Here is a 22,677-nt window from a genome sequence, read left to right as displayed (position 1 = left end):
CTCTGCTGAGCCAAGGGAACAATGGCATTTTGTGTACTTTGCTCTTGTACTAACTAGCCCCGTATTGCCCCGATTTTTAAAATATCTTTAGTAAATTCCAGTTTGGTCATTTCCATCACTGATAACTGCTTGCTCTGACATCTTGTTCTCAACGAGTTTGCTTCTTCACTTTTAATGTAATACTGTCTAGAATCCAGATTACTGGAGTAGTAGTCATGTCTAAACTAAGAATGAACAGGCTTTGAGGGATCAAATGTCAGTAAATGTTGTGATCTTTGAAACAATTAGGTGCTGTATATTGTTTTGTTTTAAAACAACTTTTTTGTCTGTTTTTTACTTCATGTTACTGGATTCTCAGGTAGACCAAGTAGTGAGATTGCTTACATGGTGACTTTCAGATGAATCAGGTGGTGAGATGTAAGAAGAGTAAAATTCATCTTATCTTAAAATCTGCCTTCTGGAACTCCTAAGTATCCAGAATGAAATCTCTCTTCCCAAGTGGGAAGAGTTGGTTTATGGAATGAAGAGAGACAAAAATTACCAAGAGTAACCAAAGAGCCCGGCTGGTGTGGCTCAGTGGTTGAGCGTCGCCCCATGCACTAAGAGGTCGCCGGTTTGATTCCCTGTCAGAGCACATGCCCAGGTTGTGGGCCCAGTCCCCAGTTGGGAGACATGCAGGAGGCAGCCAACCGATGTTCTCTCTTATCAATGTTTCTATCTCTCTCTCCCTCTCCCTTCCTCTCTCTCTAAAAATCAGTAAAGAAAAAGAGTAACCAAAGACTAAACTAACACTGTTGAAACTACTGATTTGCTGTCTAGATAGAAAGGGCCTTTGGAAGTTGATGTCTCTGGAAGACCTCACACTTTAACAAAAAGCCTCAAAGTATGAGACGTTAAGAGGAGAGTGAAGTGATGAACAGCAAAGTTAGAAGGATTAGATGGTTCAGGGATGGCAATAACTCAGTAACATCAGCGATTAGAAACTATATGAAGAAGCTGTATGAAGTAGTTGAATGAACACGGACATTGAAACTAGTAGACAGATATAGGTGTTATCTTGTTTCTTCCACTTAAATAGCATCTTGACCTTGGACAAATTTATTTCTCATTGTCAACTGTAAAATGAGGATAATAATATCTAAATTTCAGTGTTGTGAAGATTAAATGAGATAGTGAATTTAAAAACTTCTAGTAAGTGGCCCTGGCTGGTTTGGCTCAGCAGTTAGAGTGTCGGCCGTGGACCAATGAGTCACAGGTTCAGTTCCGGCCAAGGTCAGGTAATTTGGTTGCGATTCGTCCCTGGCCCTGGTTGGGGTCGTGCAGGAGGCAGCCACTCGATGTGTCCCTTTTCATGTCGATGTTTCTCTCTCTCTCTCTCTCATCCTCTCCCCCTCCCACTCTATCTGAACAAAAATGGAAAAATGTCCTCGGGTGAGGATAAAAAAAAAAGCTTCTAGTAAGTGAATCCTCAAAAAAAGTTAGTTCCGCCCTGGCCGGTTTGGCTCAGCGGTTAGAGCGTTGGCCTGCGGTACAGAGAGACCCGGGTTCCTTCCCCCTAAGGGCACGTACCTCGGTTGCAGTTTGTCCCCGGCCCTGGTTGGTCGTGCGGGTGGCAACCACTCGATGTGTCCCTTCACATTGATGTTTCTCTCTCTCTCTCTTCCTCTCTCTCCCTCCCGCTCTGTCTGAACAAAAAATGCAAAAATGTCCTTGGGTGAGGATAAAAAAAAAAAAAAAAAAAGTTAGTTCCTTTTTCTATTGCTGCCTTATTAGAGTTGGTTCCTATTGTTCAATCCTTCTGCCCACCCCCAACACTTCCTTTTTACCCTTCAAGAATTTTCTGTTGTTTTTTTTTTAATCTTTTTTTTTTATTGATTTAGAGAGAGAAGAAGGGAGAGGGAGAGAGAGATAGAAACACCAATGAGAGAAAACATCGATTGGCTGCCTCTTGCATGCCCCCCACTGGGAATCAGGCCCACAACCTGGGCATGTGCCCTGACCAGGAATCAAACCGGCGACCTCTTGGTGCATGGGTCAGTGCTCAACCACTGAGCCATACCGGCCGGGCAAGAATTTTCTTTTTTGTAATCTGAAAAGAGAATTTCTATAAATGATTAGACTTCAATTGGGGGCCCTATTGGCAATCTCCTTCATTGAATCCAGTTTGTGCCATTCTTCTCATTCCTGATAGTAACATGCAGTATTTGGGAAAAACTAAAAGAGGAGGGCAAAGAAAATGCATTCCCTACTTCTGTCCCTTTCTTACCTCAACTTATAAATTTCCATGTAATTCCAATTTCTTTCCTATTCCATCCTAACTTCTCTGTCCTATAAGATGTGCTACTTTTCAGTTCTTATTTATTTATTTATTTTAAATCTTCACCCAAGGATATTTTTTCCATTGATTTTCAGATAGAGTGGGAAGGAGGGAGGGGAAAGCGGGAGAGGGGGGGGGGGCGCGTATCAATGTGAGAGAGACAAACTGATTGGTTGCCTCCTGCACGACCCCACCCAAGGCAGGGGATTGAATTGCAAGGATGTACGTAATCGAACTCGAGACTTCGGCCTGCTGTCAGATGCTCCAAGTGCTGAGCCAAACCAGCCAGGGCTACCCATTGGTTCTTGGAGCTGTTTCTACCATTCCTGCTGGCTTTCATTATGCAGTGGTGAAAAGTATTCTTCTCATTCCTACCAAGTTTGCAGGAAATATAAGTATATTTTAAATATATTTAGCTTGGAAAAAGTATGATGTGAAAATTAAAAGGATGAATAGTGATCTAATAAATCCTAAATATAATAGGTTAATTAAAACTATCTTTTCTTTCTCCATTCATATTCTAGAAAGTTCTATCTGCTTATATTTAGAATTCTGAATTTTAGATAATTTTTTCCAAAATATTAAATCAGAAATGGCCACTTTTAAATAGAAGTTTGATATTGACTTATTTCATATTCTTCTTCTAATAAAAATCCTATCATATGCCCTGGCCAGTTTTGTTCAGTGGTTAGAGCGTTGGCCCAAGGACCAGAGAGTCCCGGGTTCTGTTCCCGCTAAGGGCATGCACCTAGGTTGCGGTTTGTTCCTGGCCCTGGTTGGGGTTCTTTGGGTGGCAACCAGTTAATGTGTGTCTCTCACTTTGATGTTTCTCTCTCTCTCTTCCTTCCTCTCTCCCTCCCACTCTTTCTGAAGATAAATGCAAAAAAAATGTCCTCAGGTGAGGATAAAAAAAAAATCCTCTCATAGTATGAACAAAAAGGAATTAATTTTTTTTTTTTTTTTACTTACAGTAATCTTTAATGATTAGTATTTCAAAAATCTCATTCTATAGACTGGCAATTTTACAAGATTCCCAGCAGGAGAAAAAAACAGAAAAATAGAGGTGGGGGAGAGGTCTGTAGTTAAAACATGGAGAAACTTCAAGGGCTCCGCATACATGCCCTCCTGGCAGTGCATAGTGCACACTGCCAAATCGCACGTTTGGAGACCCTCTGTAGGAAAGAGAACTGCGAACTTGGCATGACCCATAAGCATTTGGATTTGAATCCTCCCACCTCACCCACCCAACATACTCACACACACAAACAACATTGATTCTCATTCTTTGGTACTGTTCTGCAGAACACTGTTTAGGAAACACTGCTTTGCCAACGGGACACTCTCTTAACATGTAAAACTCCTGCACTTGCAGTTTTCATAATTATAATTTTTCATGAGAGCCTAATATTCTTTGAATATATCAAACTTATTTAACCATTACTCTAAATTGGACTTGCAAGTTTCCGGTTTTCACTTTTGTAGTGCTCTAATCAACACTGATGCTTCTGATACTTTCCTCTTTCTTTACCATGAATTTTCAAAAGCTGGATATTTTTGTCAAGTGGTTTTGCTATTTTTATGACTTCTGACACATTGTTTTCCAAAAGAGTTGAACCTGTTTGTACTGTCACTATAAAACTAATAACTTTTCACCCTGGCCGGTTTGGCTCAGCGGTTGGAGTGTTGGCCTGTGGACCAGAGAGTCCTGGGTTCGGTTCCCTCTAGGGGCACAAACAAAAACAAACAAAAAAACTTATTCAGTTTGTTTAGGCTCAATTTGGTATTTCTTTAAAGTAGCTAGAGTTGAGAGTCACTAGTCTACATTGTTATAGATCTGCTGTCTTTAATTTTAGCTTCCTTTAATTTTAACAGTTTATTTACCTCGTCGGTGTTGTTCCCTTTGCTATTTTCCCAACACTCCCTTTTTAATTGTTTGACCTTTATCCTTGGAGGAGCTGGGAGGTGAAGCCAGTTTTGTGATTTACTGAAAGATGTAGGTGGAAATGGGTAGAGAAAGAGCCCCAAAATAAGGTTATGCATCCACCCTCTGACCCATGCCCTATTTGTTTACACATCTTGTCCCTTACATCTTAACATCAAAAACATTGTCCCGTTCCACACACACACACACATCTCCGTGGAAAGGTGTCCTGGAATTAAGGAAAGAGAATGAGCTTTGTTACCAAGAAAATCTGGGTTCATTCTCAGCTCTATTATTTACTGACATCTTAATAGTTCCTTTATTCATAAAATAGGGACCAATAATATCTTCTTTGCTTTCTCCCTTGTGATGATTAGAGATGATATAAGTTAAACTCTTAAAAAGTGAATAATAGCTACCATTTGTCATTCTGTGATATGGGAATCAGTTGAGAAAGTGAAAGGCTTGGCCATGAACTGTACAGCAGGCTATACGTATACTGTGTCCTCCCCATTTGTGATGTTACCAAAATGATGCTGACAAATGGTATTGTGAATTTAAAAGTTAGGATCTAACAGAAATTTGGTTTGTTTATTGGTTTTTAATAACTTCATTTTAAATCGCTAAAAATTTGGAGACTAGAGAAAGAACATTACCCACAGTGCTACTACTCTGAGAATCATTGTTAAGATTTTTGAATCATGATTTGGGACAAAAATCCAAAAGAATTTCGCAGTCTAAGTGATGGGTGATGGCTAGAGAAGCCAAACTTTATTTTAAGAAGCATAAATAGAATAATGAAAGAAGTGCTATGCCAAGAGGAGACTGTACAAGAATAGGGGAATTAATCATGAAAGGCTTCCTGAAGGAAGTGATTTTTTTAGCTGAATTTTAAAATAGTGAGTTTATTGTAGAAAACAAAACAGTATTTTAGATTAAAAGATGGAGTAAATCCAGACAAGTTTTAAATATCAAGATAAAACTATATTAAAGAACTCTAAAAGTATAAATGATTTGCTACAATATCTATTTACCTTAAAACCAGTGAAATATAGTGGTTAAGTGTGTCAGCAAACCAACTTTAGGACTGTGCCTAGGGATATTTATTTATTTATTTTTTTATCCTCACCCAAGGACATTTTTCCATTTTTTGTTCAGAGAGAGTGGGAGGGGGAGAGAGAGAGAGAGAGAGAGAGAGAGAGAGAGAGAAACATCACGTGAAAGGGATACATCGAGTGGTTGCCACTTACACAACCCAACCAGGGCTGGGGACAAACTGGAACCGAGGTACATGCCCTTAGCGGGAACCGAACCCGGTCTCGCATGTGCCTAGGGATATTTAAAGTACAGTAACAAAAGACCTCATTTTCTTTCTACCTGGGCAGCCCTCGTTGGGCAATATCTTAAGCATGATGCTCTCTGTAACTTGTGGGTTCCTGTTTTATAACCTATAATTTTGCAAAGCCTCAATCACAGGTCAAAGGGAATCTTAGGTCAGGATAAAATGTCCCAGCGTTTTTCTAGATTAAAGCTAATTACTGTTTTGTTTCTTGTTTTTTTAAAGGTTTGGGTTTTAAGATTTGTATGTTTCCTGAACATTTAGAGATTCTTGAGAGGGTTTTTTTTTTTTTTGCTTATTTTATATTTTTTGAACAAAACAAAAAACTAAAGACTGGAGGCTGAATTGAAGCTGTTATATCTTTTAGAGAAGTGAAAGCCAAAGAAAAGTAATTGAAATTTAAGTATGAGACATATTCCAGAACCTTAGGCACTTGACACATGCTAGAATTAGTCCTATTTACTGCCTAGTGGCTTGTTCATTTTGTAAATTGGTCTTTTTATACTGCAAAAAGAAAAAACTAACAAATCAATCCAATAAACCCATTTTATTTTGTGCTTGATGTTCTCTTTGATTATTTGTGATTTTCCTTATTTCCCTTCCCAAAATGATATAATAAATCATATTAAGAAACTAAAATGACCAAAAAAGATTAGGGAGACTTTTCCCCCCATGAAATTCAACCTATGTTCCCATCTCTACTAAAATAGATCTGTAAATCCTAGGTAGAGAAAATTGTTAACACTTTCTGTCAGGACTGGCATCATCTTAGCTTCTTGGTGCCTCAGTTTCCTCATCTTAAAATAGGGCTAATAAAAATAGATGCCTCATGGACAGATTTTCATATTATTTAAGAAAATGTAAAGCACTTAGTGTAGCACCTAGACTGTAGTAAGTGATCAATAAATATTAGCTTCTGTCTAAAATAAAGGCTGGCATTACAGTGGGAGCAGCAATTTTATGAAATCTTTTTTCGAGTAGCATAACTACTTTGAAAAATATTTTGCTATGTAGGTTTACTTTCATTTTTTATTACCTTTTTTATTTTTATTTATTTATTTATTTTTTAAATAGACTTTTATTTATTTATTTATTTAATTTTAAATCCTTACCTGAGGACATTTTTCCATTTTTTTGTTCAGATAGAGAGGGAAGGAGAGAGAGAAACATTGATGTGAAAGGGACACATCGAGTGGCTGCCTTCTGCATGACCCAACCAGGGTCAGGGACAAACTGCAACTGAGGTACGTGCTCTTAGCAGGAACCGAACCTGGGTCTCTCTGGACCACACGCCGATGCTCTAACCGCTGAGCAAGCCAGCCAGGGCTATTTTTATTTTTTTGAATCCTCACCCGAGGACATTTTTGCATTTATCTGCAGTCAGAATAGGAGGGAGGGAGAGAGAGAGACAGAAACATTGATGTGAGAGAGACACATCGACTGGCTGCCTCCTGCGCGACCCCAGCCAGGGCTGGGTACGAACAGGAACCACAACCGAGGTACTTGCCCTTGGCCAGAATTGAACCAGGTCTCATTGGCCCACAGGTCGACGCTCTAATTGCTGAGCCAAACTGGCCAGGGCTATGTAGGTTTACTAATAAACAAATCACTTTATAATCTCAACAGAAATGTAAAAATGGAAAATAAGTAAAAAATTAGAGAAATAAACATTCTCTAGATGTATATATAGACATAAGTTGTAGTTATATTAAAATGTATAGTAGATAGACTACATTTTAGTCATCTTCCTAAAGTGAAACTTCAGATAAGAGTAGGAACATGTTATTTGTAAAATGAAGTTGCTTATCTCATTGACAGTGCACATGTGGAGATCACAGGTGCATTTTAGACTTGGGGATTTAGATACGGTATTACCGATATGAATTGTCTGCTCCTTTTAAGAGTAATTTATATGAGGACTGTATTGAGGGCATTGGAGATAACTATGTTCTGCTTATGATCTCAAGCTTTTTACTGAATTATTTATTATTGCATTGTGTTAGCTATTTTGCTTCTTGATAGATCATTTTACACCACAATATTGCTGCTGCCTAAGGGAAAAAAAGGTCTCTTCAGCAGTCTTAATGACCTCAAAAAGGGTAATTTGATTCTTAAGATAGGATTTTGACTTGCCTGGTGGTTACAAGAAATTTTCTCTATAACACTGAGGTTATTTTTTTTTTCCCTCACACAATCATATTAAGTCCAAACTTGCTTTCCACCTTTAGGTTTCTTTCAGAGATTATTTCTCTAGCATTTATTACATTTATCCTTAATTGTGTATATTTCGGTCAGTTCACTTTGATAATGTAAGAAAGGGGTAAGAGAGGTGGCTTTTTTGTTGTTGTTGTTTTTTACAAAAAACTAAAATTCATGTTGTCTGGTAAAGTGATTTTGTTAACATCATTGATTATATTGTTCTTCTTTAAAATTGACATTTCTGAAAATAACCTAATATGTACTTTTAAAAAAATATATCTTAGATGCTTTCCCCCCCCCCCCCTTTTTATTCCCCCATTGACCCCCTCCACCTCCAGGCCTTTATTACACTATTGTCTGTGTCTGTGAGTTATGCATATAAGTTCTTTGGTTAATCTCTTCCCGCCATTCTTTCCACCCCACCCCCCACCCCCTTCCCTCTGAGACTGGAGACTGGTCAATCTGTTCCATGCTTCCATGTCTCTGGATCTATTTTGTTCATCAGTTTACTTTGTTCATTAGATTCCACATATAAGTGAGATCGTGTGATAATTGTCTTTCTCTGGCCTTTTTTTTTTTTTTTTCATTGAGGACTGTCAGTGCTAGGTCATGAGGGGTATTGGGCGGGCGGGCAGGCAGGCAGGCAGGAAGGACTGATCGAGAGGGGATGACCCAGATGGCTAAAGCAGCACACGGGCTTGAGGAACAGTTGGTGGATAGGTAAAAGCTGTCTTTTGGCCTCAGGCACAGCATCACAGTCAGAATCTAGACCATTGGCCCAAGCCAGAGGATGCAAGTAAGATAAAGAGTAGGAGTTGAAAATTTAAATACCCACAGAAGTTGAAATTAATGTAAATGAATAAGGCAGGCCAGGTGGCAGCTATGGCCTATTGAAGTTCCTGCTCCTCTCATCTAAGAGGAATGTACAGCCATTTGTTGCTGTGTGGGGACATGGACTCAGGTGTTTATGTAAAATCTTATGTTTAAATGTTAGTGACTAATTTTTTTCTTAATTATAGGCCAAATTTGGCTAATGGAGTACCAGTTTGTGACTACTGGCTTTAAAAGAGCCTCTTCTCAGTTATTTAATAATTATGATGACTTGATACTGTAGCTAATTTTATACCAGTAAACTCTGGGAGAAAAAAATAAAAAATGGAAGGAAGAAAAGAGGGGAGGAGGAAAGCCTTCTTCATGTCTCCCATCTAATTTCCTAATACATCTTTACTTATTGGCTTCTCTAAAAGATTGATATTTCTTTAGGGGAATATGAACTATATATTTTAAATGTTTTAGTTTAATGTAGCATTCTATCTATATATCTGTGCAGTTCCAATGACCCATTTGTGTTTAGCTTGGAGTTTTATTTATACTGTATCAAACTTAGTTTTGATACTTGAATAAGAGTACTCATCTTTTATGTATATGGTGCCTTCTCTATTGTTTAATATTCTTGATGATATCTGTCACTCCTGTATGTAATACTAATGATTTGTTTTTAAAATCCAGCATGTGTTTTTTTTTTTATTTCTTTTCAATAATATTTTCCAACTTATCATCTTTCTAAAAAAATATAGAAAAAGTAAAGGATAGTAAAATGATAACTCACATACTCACTACCTACATTCAACTACATTTTGCCAAATTTTCTGGCTGATTAATTGATTTACTTAATCATTTGAAAATGAGTTGCAGACATCATGCTACCTACACATACCTGAGCATGCAAATTCTAAACATAAAAAATTCCATAATCACAGTGTCATCCTTTAAATTGGTATGTAACTCTGTGTGTGTGTGTGTGTGCGCGCGCACACACAAACTATTATGTGTGTTCTGGAAAGGCACTAGTGTATATCCAGGAGGTACTCATGAATTTAAAAACAAAACAAAACTTCCTCTGGTTTTGTTGATTATTTGCTTCAACAAAGTAAAGGCTACATTGAATCTGGGTCAGAGCAGAGAGGATTTTTATTGCTACAATCCCTGGACAACATCTATCCAAGTGCCTTCTAAAACAGTTTACTTTCACGACAAAGCTCAAAGAGATAAGAAGACTGTACTGGTTGAGATAGGACTCTTTCCTAAAACTGCTAGCTTTGAGCCATAGCAGTGTCTTTACTAAGCTAAGGGAACAGATGCTCATGGGAATAATACCTTCTGCTCCTACTTGGATCTCCAGGTATATGACAGAATATGTACCTAGGCAAAGACCCAGGGAGATGTCAAGCTTTGCTATAGAATTTTAGTAGTAGGTCTAGATATCTGGTTATTTGTTTTTATGCACCCATGGCCCATTTTTATAGTACAATGAAAACTGACATTCTAACACCTGAATACTCTGAAGTCCTTAAAATTTTCAGAATTTTAATGGAATGTCTCTCTAGTTAGCAAGTTTTTACATATGAATGTTAATAATCTACTCTATTTGCCTGTCTGCTGTCTAAATAAGGAGTACAGAATGCAAAAATGGAATCTGTGTCATTATAAGCAAGAGTTTAGTATTGGGATTTTCCCAATTTCTCCCTAGAACTGTTATAAAAGCTGTCTCTATTTAATTATACTCTGTGCTCTTCTGTGAAAGATTTCCAGTATTAGGATTGCCTGCCTTTTCACTCTCATTTTAAAATGTTACTTTCCTGTATTACAGATTTTTTCTTGGGTGTATTGACTGATGTTTAATAAGAACAATCAAGACCAGTTAGGAGAATTTTCTTCAAGGAATGGAATTAGCGCATAGCTTATTGCTGAATGAAGAAGCGTGCAGTCGACTAGGTGAAGTTCAGAAGGCAGAGTTTATTTTTGACTGGTTGAGATATTTGGAGAAGCTCTTGCTAGCAACCAGCAGGGTAAGTAAAACTGCAAAACCTGGTTTTTGTTTGTTTTTCACTAAGTGCCAGATAATGTTTTGTTCTTTTGCTTTGCTTTTCTAGTTCTGTCCAGAATAACTTAAATTAGCTTTCATGTGCTAGACTTTATAAAGACTTTATAATGAAATATTACAGGAAGTTTATCTGGTTTAAAAAAGCAAGAAAAAATTAGCCAATATTTTTTATATTACTACATTAATTAAATTAACTACAAACTACATTATATTAGATTTTATTTTCATTATGTTCTATACCTTACGTACCTCCATATGCATGAAGCCCTGCAGTATAGTGCTAAATAATGTCATAGGAGTTTCACTTTAAAAAAAGGAGTGGACTCTTTTTTTAAAAATATTTTTTCTTTATTGATTTAAAGGAGAGGGGCAGAGAGGTAGAAGCATCAATGGAGAGAACATCAACTGGCCGCCTCCTGCATGCCCCCCACTGGGGATCAGGCCCACAACCTGTGCATGTGCCCTGACTGGGAATTGAACTGGTGACCTCTTGGTGCATGAGTCAATGCTTAACCTCTGAGCCACACCAGCCAGGCAGGAGTCGACTCCTTAATGGGAGAGTCTTAGAGTAAACATACTCCCTTTTAAAAACCTGTGAAATGGGTCCATAAAAAGAAAACTAATCACTTATACATACCCTTCATCTGCATTCTGCAGTTGTTAATATTTTGCCATATTTGATTGACCTATTCTATTGATTTACTGAGCCATGCATACATCTAAAAATAAGGATATTCTCCTACAAAATAACGGTGCCATTTGTAATGCAAAAGTGGTGCAAAGACACTACTCATGGAGCCGTTTAGAAATTTAATGCAAGACAAAAATCTGTACACTAAATTAACAGATATTTCACTGTGGAAGTTTAAATCTTATACCATTACCATTGTATTCCCTTTTCAGAGAGCAGACAAGTAAAGTGGAGTTATATTATTGGCATTTAGATGCATAAACTTGTGAAAAAGAATATTGCATTGAACTTAGAAAAGATCTGAGTAAAACAAGTAATTATTACAAGGTCAGCTCTGATGATAGGTTCTGGGTTGCTAACTAAGAAGCTCTCGTTGAAATACAAATTTACTCTACCTTTTAAATATAAGAAGGATATAGAAGAAATAGAGCCTTTGTCTTTGTTCACACAGACTCCAGTGTATTATGGTCCAGAATTTGTTTTGTGGGGATATTAACAGAGCAACAAACTACCTGTTCATGTGGTGTGATGACCATGCCACCAATTTGTCATTTTTAATCAAAATAGTCTTACATTTTCTAGAGCCTTTTAGTTGGTTCTTAAATATATGAGGGGAAATAGAGGATTACATGTAATTATGTTGACTTTGACTTGTCTCTTTGTTGCCTTTGTTTCTAGAGTGATGTGAAGGAGAAACAGAAGACTCTTGTTGAGCAGCTCCTATCTTTGTTGAACAGCTCCCCAGGGCCACCTACCCGCAAACTCCTTGCTAAGAATCTAGGCATTCTTTATAGTATTGGAGACACATTCTCTGTCTATGAGACAATCGATAAATGTAATGATCTTATTCGTAGCAAAGATGACTCTCCCAGTTACCTTCCCACTAAACTGTAAGTTAAATATTAAAACTGAACATAAAACAAAATAGTGCTTCTTTGTGGTATCATTTTTATAAATAACCCAAACTACTTGATAATTATTTTGAAACTAAATACAGATTTTTACTCATTTTAAAATCTAACATGTTCCTATTGACTGAGAGAGAGAGAGAGTTCTTTAGATATATCTGCAGTCTAGATTTGGAAATGAAAACTGTAGCAGTTGAGTATTTAAGAAAAAAGTGTTTTAAATTCTTCACCTTTAAATGTTCTTTTAGTTTATTAGTTCTTAGTAGTGAACATTAATAGTAAATGTCATAGAAAAATACTCTTTTAAAATTCTAAAAAGAATAGCTTAGTTTCTTTCTCCATAGGATTCAGTTCTTCTTATCACCTGTGTTTTTAGGGAAGTTGATTTCCCATGTGTAATTTCACAGGAATTTTTGTTGTTTTAATTTTTAGCTCAGAATGTATTTTCTGATAAAATTTTCAGACTTCAGACTTGAGAACATTATTTCTTGTTTTTCTTATCTTTTATTTTAATTATCTAATATATGAAAAATTGGGGGGAATGGAATCCTTGGGCTGAGATTTAGATTAATTGAAAATACATTTTTAAAAAATTTTTGTTTTTGAAAATGTAATTCTAAGTGTAGTCACCTAGGTAATATACCTACGAATTTAACAATAGAATAGATTCTGGGAAATGTTATCCTTTAAACGTACAATTAAAATAGTCACCTTTACATATTCTAAGTTGTTTTATTAATTTCTGTTATTTTTATTCATGACTAATTTTTCATTTAAATGTTGTTTCAGTGCTGCTGTGGTATGTTTGGGTTCCTTGTACAAGAAATTGGGTAGAATACTGGGTAACACCTTTACTGATACAGTGGGGAATATTCTTAAAGCAATGAAGAGTGCAGAGGTAAGTAACTACAATTTTGACCAAGGAATAAAATGATAGCATTTTCTTGAGCCAATGAAAGAGCTTTACCTACGACGAGCATACATAGTATATACAGAAATATATCCATAAATTAAATATTTCTAGCTGATGTACATGCACTTTGTGTATTAGAAAAGCAATAATGTAGTCCAGGCCGGTTTAACTCAGTGGTTAGAGCATCGGCCTGCAAACCAAAGAGTTCTGGGTTCAATTACTGGTCAGGGGCACGTACCTCGGTATGGGTCAGGCGGGAGGCAACCAATTGATGTGTCTCTCACATCAATGTTTCTCTCTCCTTCCCTCCCTCCCACTCTATCTAAAAAAAAAAAAAAATCAATGGAAAAATATCCTCGGGTGAGGATTTAAAAAAAGAAAAGAAAAGCAATAGTGGAGTAATAGAATTCCATGTTTAGACAAATTCACATGGGCAAAAACTAAGGTTTTCTTTGGTAGATCCATCTCTGCTCCTACAAACCTTTTCCATCTGATACTGCTTACTAGTACCAGAGCAAGTGCTTATCACCAAGGACCCAGACACATAGTTGGTAACTACTGATGCATGGGTTAGTATTATACCAGCATCAAAAGGGAGTAAGGAATAGAGTCAGGGTGGGAGAGAGCATGGAGGGCGGAAGTATGACCAGGATCTGGATGGCCTTTTAATTGCCCGAGGAGTATACTCAGTCTTAGTCTCATTGATTTGTTGGCATCATTTACAGCTGTGGAACACTGTTTTTGTAGCTGTCTCTTCATTTAATTTCCAAGATACTTGGCAACTATAGCCTTACAATCATTTTGAAACTAAAGCAGTTGTATGTTTATATATCACAATTTTTAAATATCTGATTCTTAATATTCAAGGATATCTCATCACCTTTAAATATAAAAACACCCCAATTCCTATTCTTACCTTATTTAGAAAAACATTCTAGAAGATAGCTCTGAAATTATTTTATAAAATACTGACATGCACTTTTTTTTTTTTAATTTACCAAGATAAAACATGGGAAAATTCAAATGTAAAATATGTTAAATTTCAAGTACCTGATTTAAGAACTTCAAGGAGAAGGGAAGTCTATAACATAAAACTCGTGAGAGAATCTACTTTGCGAATCACTTTGTAGCAGTAGTTTCCTGAAAGATTGAAGAAAGTGATTCAGGAGAAGGAATTGTTAACATATAAACCTTGTTTTATTTAAAAGGAGATGTTTTATTTAAAAGGAGGTGTTTGGCCCGGTAGTTGGTTGAGCATTGTCTCATGCAACAAGAGGTCTCTGGTTTGATTCTAGGTGAGGGTACATGCCTAGGTTGCAGGCTTAATCCCCAGTAGGGGCATGCAGGAGACAGCCCATTGATGTTTCTCTCACATCAATGTTTCTTTTTTTTTTTTTTTTAATCCTCACCCGAGGACATTTTTCCATTTTTTGTTCAGGTAGAGTGGGAGGGAGAGAGAGGAACAGATAGAGAGAGAGAAACATCGATGTGAAAGGAACACATCGAGTGGCTGCCACCCACACAACCGACCAGGGCCGGGGACAAACTGTAACCGAGGTACGCGCCCTTAGCGGGAACCGAACCCGGGTCTCTCAGGACCGCAGGCCGACGCTCTAACCGCTGAGCCAAACCGGCCAGGGCTCACATCAATGTTTCTATCTCTCTTTCTCTTTCTCTGAAATCAATAAAAACTTTTTTTTTTTTTTTAAAGAAGATGTGTGTAAGACTTTCATTTACTGAGGTATAGACACTTTAATCCTCACTGGAGGATATTTTTTCCATTGGTTTTTTTGTTTTGTTTTGTTTTGTTTTTTTAAGAGAATGGAAGGGAGGGAGGGGTAACAGAAAAAAAGAAAAACCATCAATAGAGACACATCGATTGGTTGCCTCTGGAGTGTGCCCTGAGCCTGCCCGGGGATTGAACCTTCACCCCAGGTACGAGCCTTTGACTGAAAATCGAACCTGGTGAATGGGTGATGCTCTAACCATTGAGTCACACCAGCCAGGGCATGTATGGACACTAAACTTTTTATTCCTCTTATACTTTTTTAGGCCCCTTGGCTAACAGAATTACTCTGTAGGTCTTAGAAATGTTAAATTACTGATAAGTATATTAATGTTTCACTAGTTTTTACCTTTATGATTTAGTTGGTCAGGTAGCACACTTCAGAGCTATCAAAAGGGATTCCCACCTTTGATACATACCCACCAGTGATAAACAACATTTGAAATTGAGATAAAAGAAAGTTCAGAAATTTCCCATTGGACCCATTTTGTTATGTTCACCTATATAATTAATCACTATTGTGCTCCCTTGAGTAAAGATAAATTAATAACATTACTATGAAAACAATACTTTTTTTTTTTAACTTTTATTGATTTTTGAGAGAGAGGAAAGAAGGGAGGGAGGGAGGGAGAGAGGGAAACACAGATTTGTTGTTCCACTTATTTATTCATTCATTGGTTGATTCTTGTCTGTGCCCTGACCAGGGATCGAACTCACAGCCTTGGTTTATCAGGACGATACGAAACGACTGAGCTATCCGGCCAGGACTGAAAATGATACTAGATGTTGACTTTTATTGTTATTGTTTATCCTCACCCAAGGACATTTTCCCATTCACCCTTGGACAGAGTGGGATAGAGGGAAGAGGTGGGGGGGGGAGAGAGAGAGAGAGAGAGAGAGAAAGAAACATCGATGTGGTGCCTCCTGACCAGGGCCGGGGACCACTGCGACTGAGGTATGTGCCCTTGATTGAAATTGAACCTGAGACTCATTGGTCTGCGAGCCGATGCTCTAACACTGAGCCAAACCAGCCAGGGCTCAATGTTGACTTTTGTCTTCCTCCAGCTTTACTATCTTCAGTAGCCTTAACTTCCTGGGATGTTGAAATCATTTGGGGCATTTAGTAAAACATCAATAAGAAGCTACTACTTCTTGAGTGTTTATTATGTGCCAGGCTCTGTGGTGCATGTCTTCCTCATGGGCTTATTTCCTTCTCACACTCACTCTACGCTGTTCATCCTAACTTCATTTTATAGATGAAGAAATAAGTAAAAACAACTTCAGGTCACACAGACACTGAGAGTCAGAGCCAAGACTCAAACCCAGGTCTTTTAAAATCTTAAAGCCTAGACTTTCAACCTCTGAGTGAAATTACTTGGACTAATAAATGGTAAAAATGTTAATAGCTATAAAATCTATTGAACATTTACTGTATTTCATGCACTGTTCTAAGCACTTGACATGTAGTAACTCTTTTGAGCCTTGGAACAACCTGAGAAGTGGGTACTATTACCTCCATTTAATAAATAAGCAAATTTGTTTGAGGTTAGGTAGCTAATAGGTGTCAGGCCCTGCACTATTTTTTTTTTTTTTATCCTCACCCGAGGACATTTTTCCATTTTTTTTGTTCAGGTAGAATGGGAGGGAGAGAGAGGAAGAGAGAGAGAGAGAAACATCGACGTGAAAGGGACACATCGAGTGGCTGCCACCCACACGACCAACCAGGGCCGGGGACAAACTGCAACCGAGGCACGTGCCCTTAGTGGGAACCGAACCGGGGTCTCTCTGGACCGCAGGCCGATGCTCTAACCGCTGAGCCAAACTGGCCAGGGCAGGCTCTGCACTCTTACCATATTGCCTCATTTATAGCAATCATTTATTGGCTATTTAACAACATGCAAGCTTTGTGCTAGGCACTTTTCCATATAATTTTATTTAATCTTCACATCAACACTATGAAATTTGTATTGTATTAAAATGTAGTATATACAGATAACACTTTTCAGATAGTAACACTTTATAAAATAGCAACTATTATTGTTTCTTGATGTCAGAATAGGTTGGTTAATATGTACAAAAATCTGGAGTATTTCTCTCATTTATAAGATAAATTTCAGTGCTTGATGCTATTTTTCACAGTACTTTATTTTCCTATTTAAATTTTTTCTCTTTGATAGTCTCAAGGTCGATATGAGATTATGCTGAGTCTGCAAAATATATTGAAAGGACTTGGAGCTGCTGCTACACCTTGCCACAGGGATGTTTACAAAGCTGCTAGATCCTGCTTAACAGATAGATCTATGGCTGTTCGTTGTGCTGCTGCAAAGGTGAAATGGTCTAATAAGCAGAATTTCTGAAAATTAATATAAAGAAAATTAAATCAGTTTATTCCTGTGAAAACACCCCCATGATCTTAGAGTTGCAACTTTGGTAATCAACTCTCTCCCTTTAACATGAGGAGACTGAGACCCAGAGTTAAGTGAATTTCCGAAGGTTTATCAAGTAGTTAGCAGTGAGTTCAAATTAATCAGACTTAGTATTTCTTTTTTTTATTTTTTATTTTTTTTATCCTCACCCGAGGATATTTTTCCATTTTTTGTACAGATAGAGTGGGAGGGAGAGAGAGGAAGGGGGAGAGAGAGAGAGAAACATCGACGTGAAGGGACACATCGAGTGGCTGCCACCCGCACGACCAACCAGGGCCGGGGACAAACTGCAACCGAAGTACGTGCCCTTAGTGGGAACCGAACCCGGGTCTCTCCGGACCGCAGGCCGATGCTCTAATCGCTGAGCCAAACTGGCCAGGGCCAGACTTAGTATTTCTTCTGTACTACTAAGCTTCCTCTATAGTTATGTGAACTGAAATTTACATGTAAGATTTCTATTGTTTTAAAGTGATTTTACTTTATTTTATCATGCCTTATTAACATAGTTGATTAGATAGTATAATAAAGTTGTTTATGTTGGGATTATTCTCACAATTGCTTATAGCCAACATACTGGTTCTAAAGACATTTTTTACAGCCTCCTCCTCCCACACTGCATGGACACACTGCTTCTTATGACTTGTAATGAGTATTCATTTGTTGTTCTTACAATCATTATTTAGAAACTTTGGATTTGTGTATTATTTTTGTTAGATCTTGATAGTTTCTACAACTTATATAGATCTGAACCTGACATTGATATCTTGTTTTTCATTAATTTTTGTTTTTCCACCTGAGTAGTGTCTCCTTGAACTTCAGAATGAGGCCAGCTTTATGTGGAGTACAGACCTGGACAGTGTGGCCACACTATGTTTTAAGTCCTTTGAAGGTTCCAATTATGATGTGCGGATTTCAGTTTCAAAGCTACTAGGGACAGTGTTGGCTAAAGCTATAATTTCTAAACATCCAGGAGCAGGTAAATTCATTTAATTATTTTCAGAATGTCTTTAATTTTCTTCCCAGTTGATTTAAATAAGCATATGTAGCATTACTGCTACCCATTAATTACTTCTTTAAAAAGGCAGACTGTCTTATAAATCAATTTTTGTTTGTAGCATTGCTCTAGGTGCTAAGATTTCATTTGCAAACAATTCAGTACAAATTTGAGGAAAAAAATACTTTTATTTTTTTACTCTTGAAGAAATGTACTTTATTCAGTCACTGTCTTCCTTTACATTATGGTCTCTCTTTTTTTAAAGTAAATTGTGAAGTGTTATCTAATAAGAGAGATTATCTAAATCTTGAGAGCATGCATCTGATTACATACATTTGGCTTGCCATTTAATAAGTTCATGTAAGGGAGCAATTATGTAAAATAATTCCAAACAACAGACATTTGAAATTTACTGTATTTGGAAAATCTGCTGTTAGTATTTGTTCCCTATTTATACACTTCTAGGCAGTGAGCAAGAAAGGATAGCGTATTTTTGAAAACAAGAGTGTTTCCCGGGGTTTAATCTACAGTGTATAAAAATAATGATGAATAATTGAAAACTTGCTTTATTATTTTATCTCCAAAGAATAAACAAATCTCACACAAATGAAAATGTGATTGTTCTGTACAACCTCTCCTCTCAAACGCATGCAGACCAGGAGTACTGACATCACCTCGGAGCTTATAAGAAACGCAAAAACCTAGGCCCATCCCAACTTAATAAATCAAAGTTCTCATTTTAACAAGCGCCCCAGATAATTGTGTGCACAATAAAGTTTGAGAACCATTGCTCTAGCAATTGTTTATTGTTATTAAAATGAGGATTCTGGTTTTTTCTAATGCTAGTGTTTCTTAACCAGAGATGAGAGGACAGGGCGTGTATAGCTTATCAGAATTACTTGAGAACACTGACAAACTGTACAGTCCTCTCATTCCCCAAATGAGACCTACAAGTTTGAAATTTATAGTAAGAAATTTTAATTTTTATTGTAATTCTAATCTTGTAAGTCAGTACTTTCTGATTTATGGTGGGGGTGGGAGATAAGGTAGAAAGGAAGGATGGATGGGAAGACGAAGAGGCCCCTCACCCCCCCAAAAAAACAAACCAGAAAAAAAAAAGTTGTTCAGGGCATTTAAGAGGTTAAACGTAAGAATTTGAAATTAGAAGACATGTTTAATCAAGCCCTCTTGAAAAGGTGAATTGCACATTAATGTGTCATTAACACTAGTACATATTTGCAATGAAAATAAACAAAGATGTAGAATTGCATAACAAATGTGAATAATACTTAAATGTATATCCTCCAATAGTAGCACTAAACTAACACCAATTTTGTAATCAGACTAAACAAAGTGAAGAACCAGCTTCACCCACACTAAAAAACTTTGGCCTAACCATTTAGAAATTCTCTCATATGTAAGTTCTAGATGGCATTATAATAGAGTTATTTTTGCACAACTAAAAAGTGATCTAAATGTCACAATAGATTTTTTTTTTTTTTAAGTAGGAGACTAATAGTTTGCAATATCGCTTAAGAATTTGTAAAATAGCCCTGGCCAGTTTGGCTCAGCAGTTAGAGCGTTGGCCTGTGGTCCAGAGAGACCCAGATTCAGTTCCTGCTAAGGGCACGTACCTCGGTTGCAGTTTGTCCCCGGCCCTGGTGGGTCATGCGAGTGGCAGCCACTCGATGTGTCCCTTTCACATCGATGTTTCTCTCTTTCTCTCTCTCTCTCTCTCTCTCTCTCTCTCTCTCTCTCCCCCCCCTCTCCCTCTCCCTCCCCCTCTCCCTCTCCCTCCCCCTCCCTCTCTCTCTCTCCCTCCCTCTCTTCATCTCTCCCTCCCGCTCTGTATGAACAAAAAAAAATGGAAAAATGTCCTCAGGTGAGGATATAAAAAAAAAAAAAAGAATTTGGAAAATAAATGCAGTAGAGGTTTGTACATTCAACCACGATATGCAAAGATTATGAGATACAGAACTGAAATGATTTTCTTAGTAAAACTAACAAGCTTCAAATAGGTGGTATATTATACCAGTGTACTTAAAAAGCAGGAATTGAGTGACATTCTCCTAGCATTGGGATAAGTTGCCAGGAGTTTATGTAATCTTAATTACTTCTTGACTATGTACCTTAAGTAGGTCCTTAATGGTAAACATAATATTTTCCCTAGTCCATTCACTGTCCCGCTTTGTAACAGACTATTTGGTACCTCCTTCTTCCCCATCTTATTTTCATTTGATGGCCTGTCTTCCATGGGCTTCTCTATCAAATTTGCTCACCTTCTAACATCTATACACATATAGTCTGACTTTCCCACTGTTAACTCAAGATGAATTATCCAATCTTCTTTTAAAGCCACACTTTTAAAAAATTATTTTAATGTTTTTAATTGATTTTTTAGAGCAAGAGAGAAACATCGATGTCAGAGAGAAACATTGATTGGCTGCTTCCTGCATGCTCTCTTCTGAGGATTGAGCCCGAAACCCGGGCATGTGGTCTGATCGGGAATCAAACTGGGACCTCTCAGTTCATGGGACAGTGCTCAATCCACTAAGCCACACCGACCGGGCCACACTTTCTTTTCTTTATTGATTTTAGAGAAAGAGGAAGGGAGAGGGAGAGAGAGATAGAAACATCAATGAGAGAGAACATCAATTGGCCGACTCATGCATGCCCCCCACTGGGATTTAGCCCACAACCTGGGCATGTGCCCTGACCGGGAATCAAACCAGCGACCTCTAAGGTATACATGGGTCAACGCTCAACCACTGAGCCACACCAGCTGGGCTGGGCCACACTTTTGATATAACATGTTCTAAGCTCAGTTTTAGACTGTCCCTGCTCCAACCCCCTAATAATCCACTTCTCCAAGGAATCGTGATTCTGGTTATGTTTTAAGCAGAATAGCTATTGAGTTTGAGAGAGAAGAGTAAAGGGTGACTTTACAAATTTTCTTTGAACACCTGGAAGGATAGAATTGTCATCAATTTAGATTAGCAAGACTGCAAGTAAAGCAGGTGTGAGTATGTGTGGGGGAGGGAAGTCAAGCATTCACTTTAGAACAATTAATTTGAAACATCAAATAGATATCCAAATAGAGATGTCACATAGGCAGCTGGACATGAGAATCTGGTGTCCATGAGAGAAGTCTGGGCTAAAGATATGAATCCAAGAATCCCTGATATAGATGATATTTCTATGGTATTTAAACCATGAGATTAGGTAAGATCACCAAGAGAGTGAGTATATGTAAAGAGTAGAAGACCAAGTACTAGGCACTGGGTTTCTTCTGTGAGAAGACAAGGAATCATTGAAGACCGAACAGGAATTTCTAGTAAGGATGAAGGAAAACCAAGGGATTTTTTTAAGGACCACAAGGTCCTAAAAGGAAAGTGAGAAAAGAATGAGGATCAGCTGAGTTAAATGTTGCTGAAAGGTCAAGTAAAACAACAGAGAGCTGTCTGTTGGCTTTAGCGTGGCTAAATATCAGAACATAAGCTTCAACATGTTATTGTCAAAAAGTAAGGAGCTTCCACTGGCCAGCTCTCTAGAGACTTTTCCACTGGTCAGATCCAAGACAATATTAGAGGCAAAATTAGTAATGACAGAAAGTAGATTCCCTATTAAATAAAAAGGAATCTTATTTTCATAGATTACTGAAAATAGGTAAATAAAGGAGAAGGGAGAGCTCTTTTTTATGGTGGAATTTAACAAATACAGAAAATAATTTTTAGGTAATGATATTTTTGGAATTATAGTAATAATTTATGCAGGTAGGAATACTTAGTACATTCTTGAATGAAAGTTTGATGGGTTATAGGATATTTATGCCATCTTAAAGTATCACCACATAGGTTACATAGCAGTTACAAAGGGGAAAATGGGATTTTACAGTGGACAAACCTGGCAGACTTCCTATTCAGCTGTTCAAAGGGAGCGTCCCCAGTGTAGGGGCAGACCGACAGCGAGCCTTTCAGTGCCCTTGATGTGTGTTGAGAAGGCTTACAACGATGCTCATGTAGTTCTCTTGCCAAAAACTCTGAGGAAGTTCTAAACAAACTCAAATAAGGGCTCTTCTGTAAAACAACTAGTCATGTATATATTCTTCAAAAATGAGAAAGTATTAGGGAAAATATTGTGAGTCTGTGTGGAGAGTATATGGGAATTTATTTTACTATTCTTGCAGCTTTTCTGCAATTTTGAAATTTTTCTTAGTAAAAAACTTAAAAATGCATATGTGTGTATATTCAGACTCCACTCTACTGCAGCCACATTGATCTAAGCCATTATCACCTGTTG

The 22,677-nt window shown here is 37.5% G+C and overlaps 1 protein-coding gene across 7 annotated transcripts in view; it reads left to right on the top strand.

Moving 5' to 3' along the window:
- Positions 1–22,677, top strand: part of HEATR5A (HEAT repeat containing 5A) — a 125,345-nt gene that overhangs the window by 4,452 nt on the left and 98,216 nt on the right. For all 7 annotated transcript variants that reach the window (XM_036258953.1, XM_036258945.1, XM_036258927.1 and 4 more), the window contains exons 2-6: positions 10,427–10,625; positions 12,030–12,241; positions 13,049–13,157; positions 17,136–17,285; positions 18,186–18,360. In XM_036258953.1, coding sequence (XP_036114846.1) covers positions 10,500–10,625; positions 12,030–12,241; positions 13,049–13,157; positions 17,136–17,285; positions 18,186–18,360 — 772 coding nt within the window. In that variant the 5' untranslated portion in view covers positions 10,427–10,499. The remainder of the gene's footprint in view (positions 1–10,426; positions 10,626–12,029; positions 12,242–13,048; positions 13,158–17,135; positions 17,286–18,185; positions 18,361–22,677) is intronic.

The sequence above is a fragment of the Molossus molossus genome, unplaced genomic scaffold, assembly GCF_014108415.1.
Source record: "Molossus molossus isolate mMolMol1 unplaced genomic scaffold, mMolMol1.p scaffold_m16_p_1, whole genome shotgun sequence".
Classification (NCBI taxonomy): Eukaryota; Metazoa; Chordata; class Mammalia; order Chiroptera; family Molossidae; genus Molossus; species Molossus molossus.
Note: the sequence above shows the minus strand (reverse complement) of the source record. Positions and strands in the feature narration are given on the sequence as shown.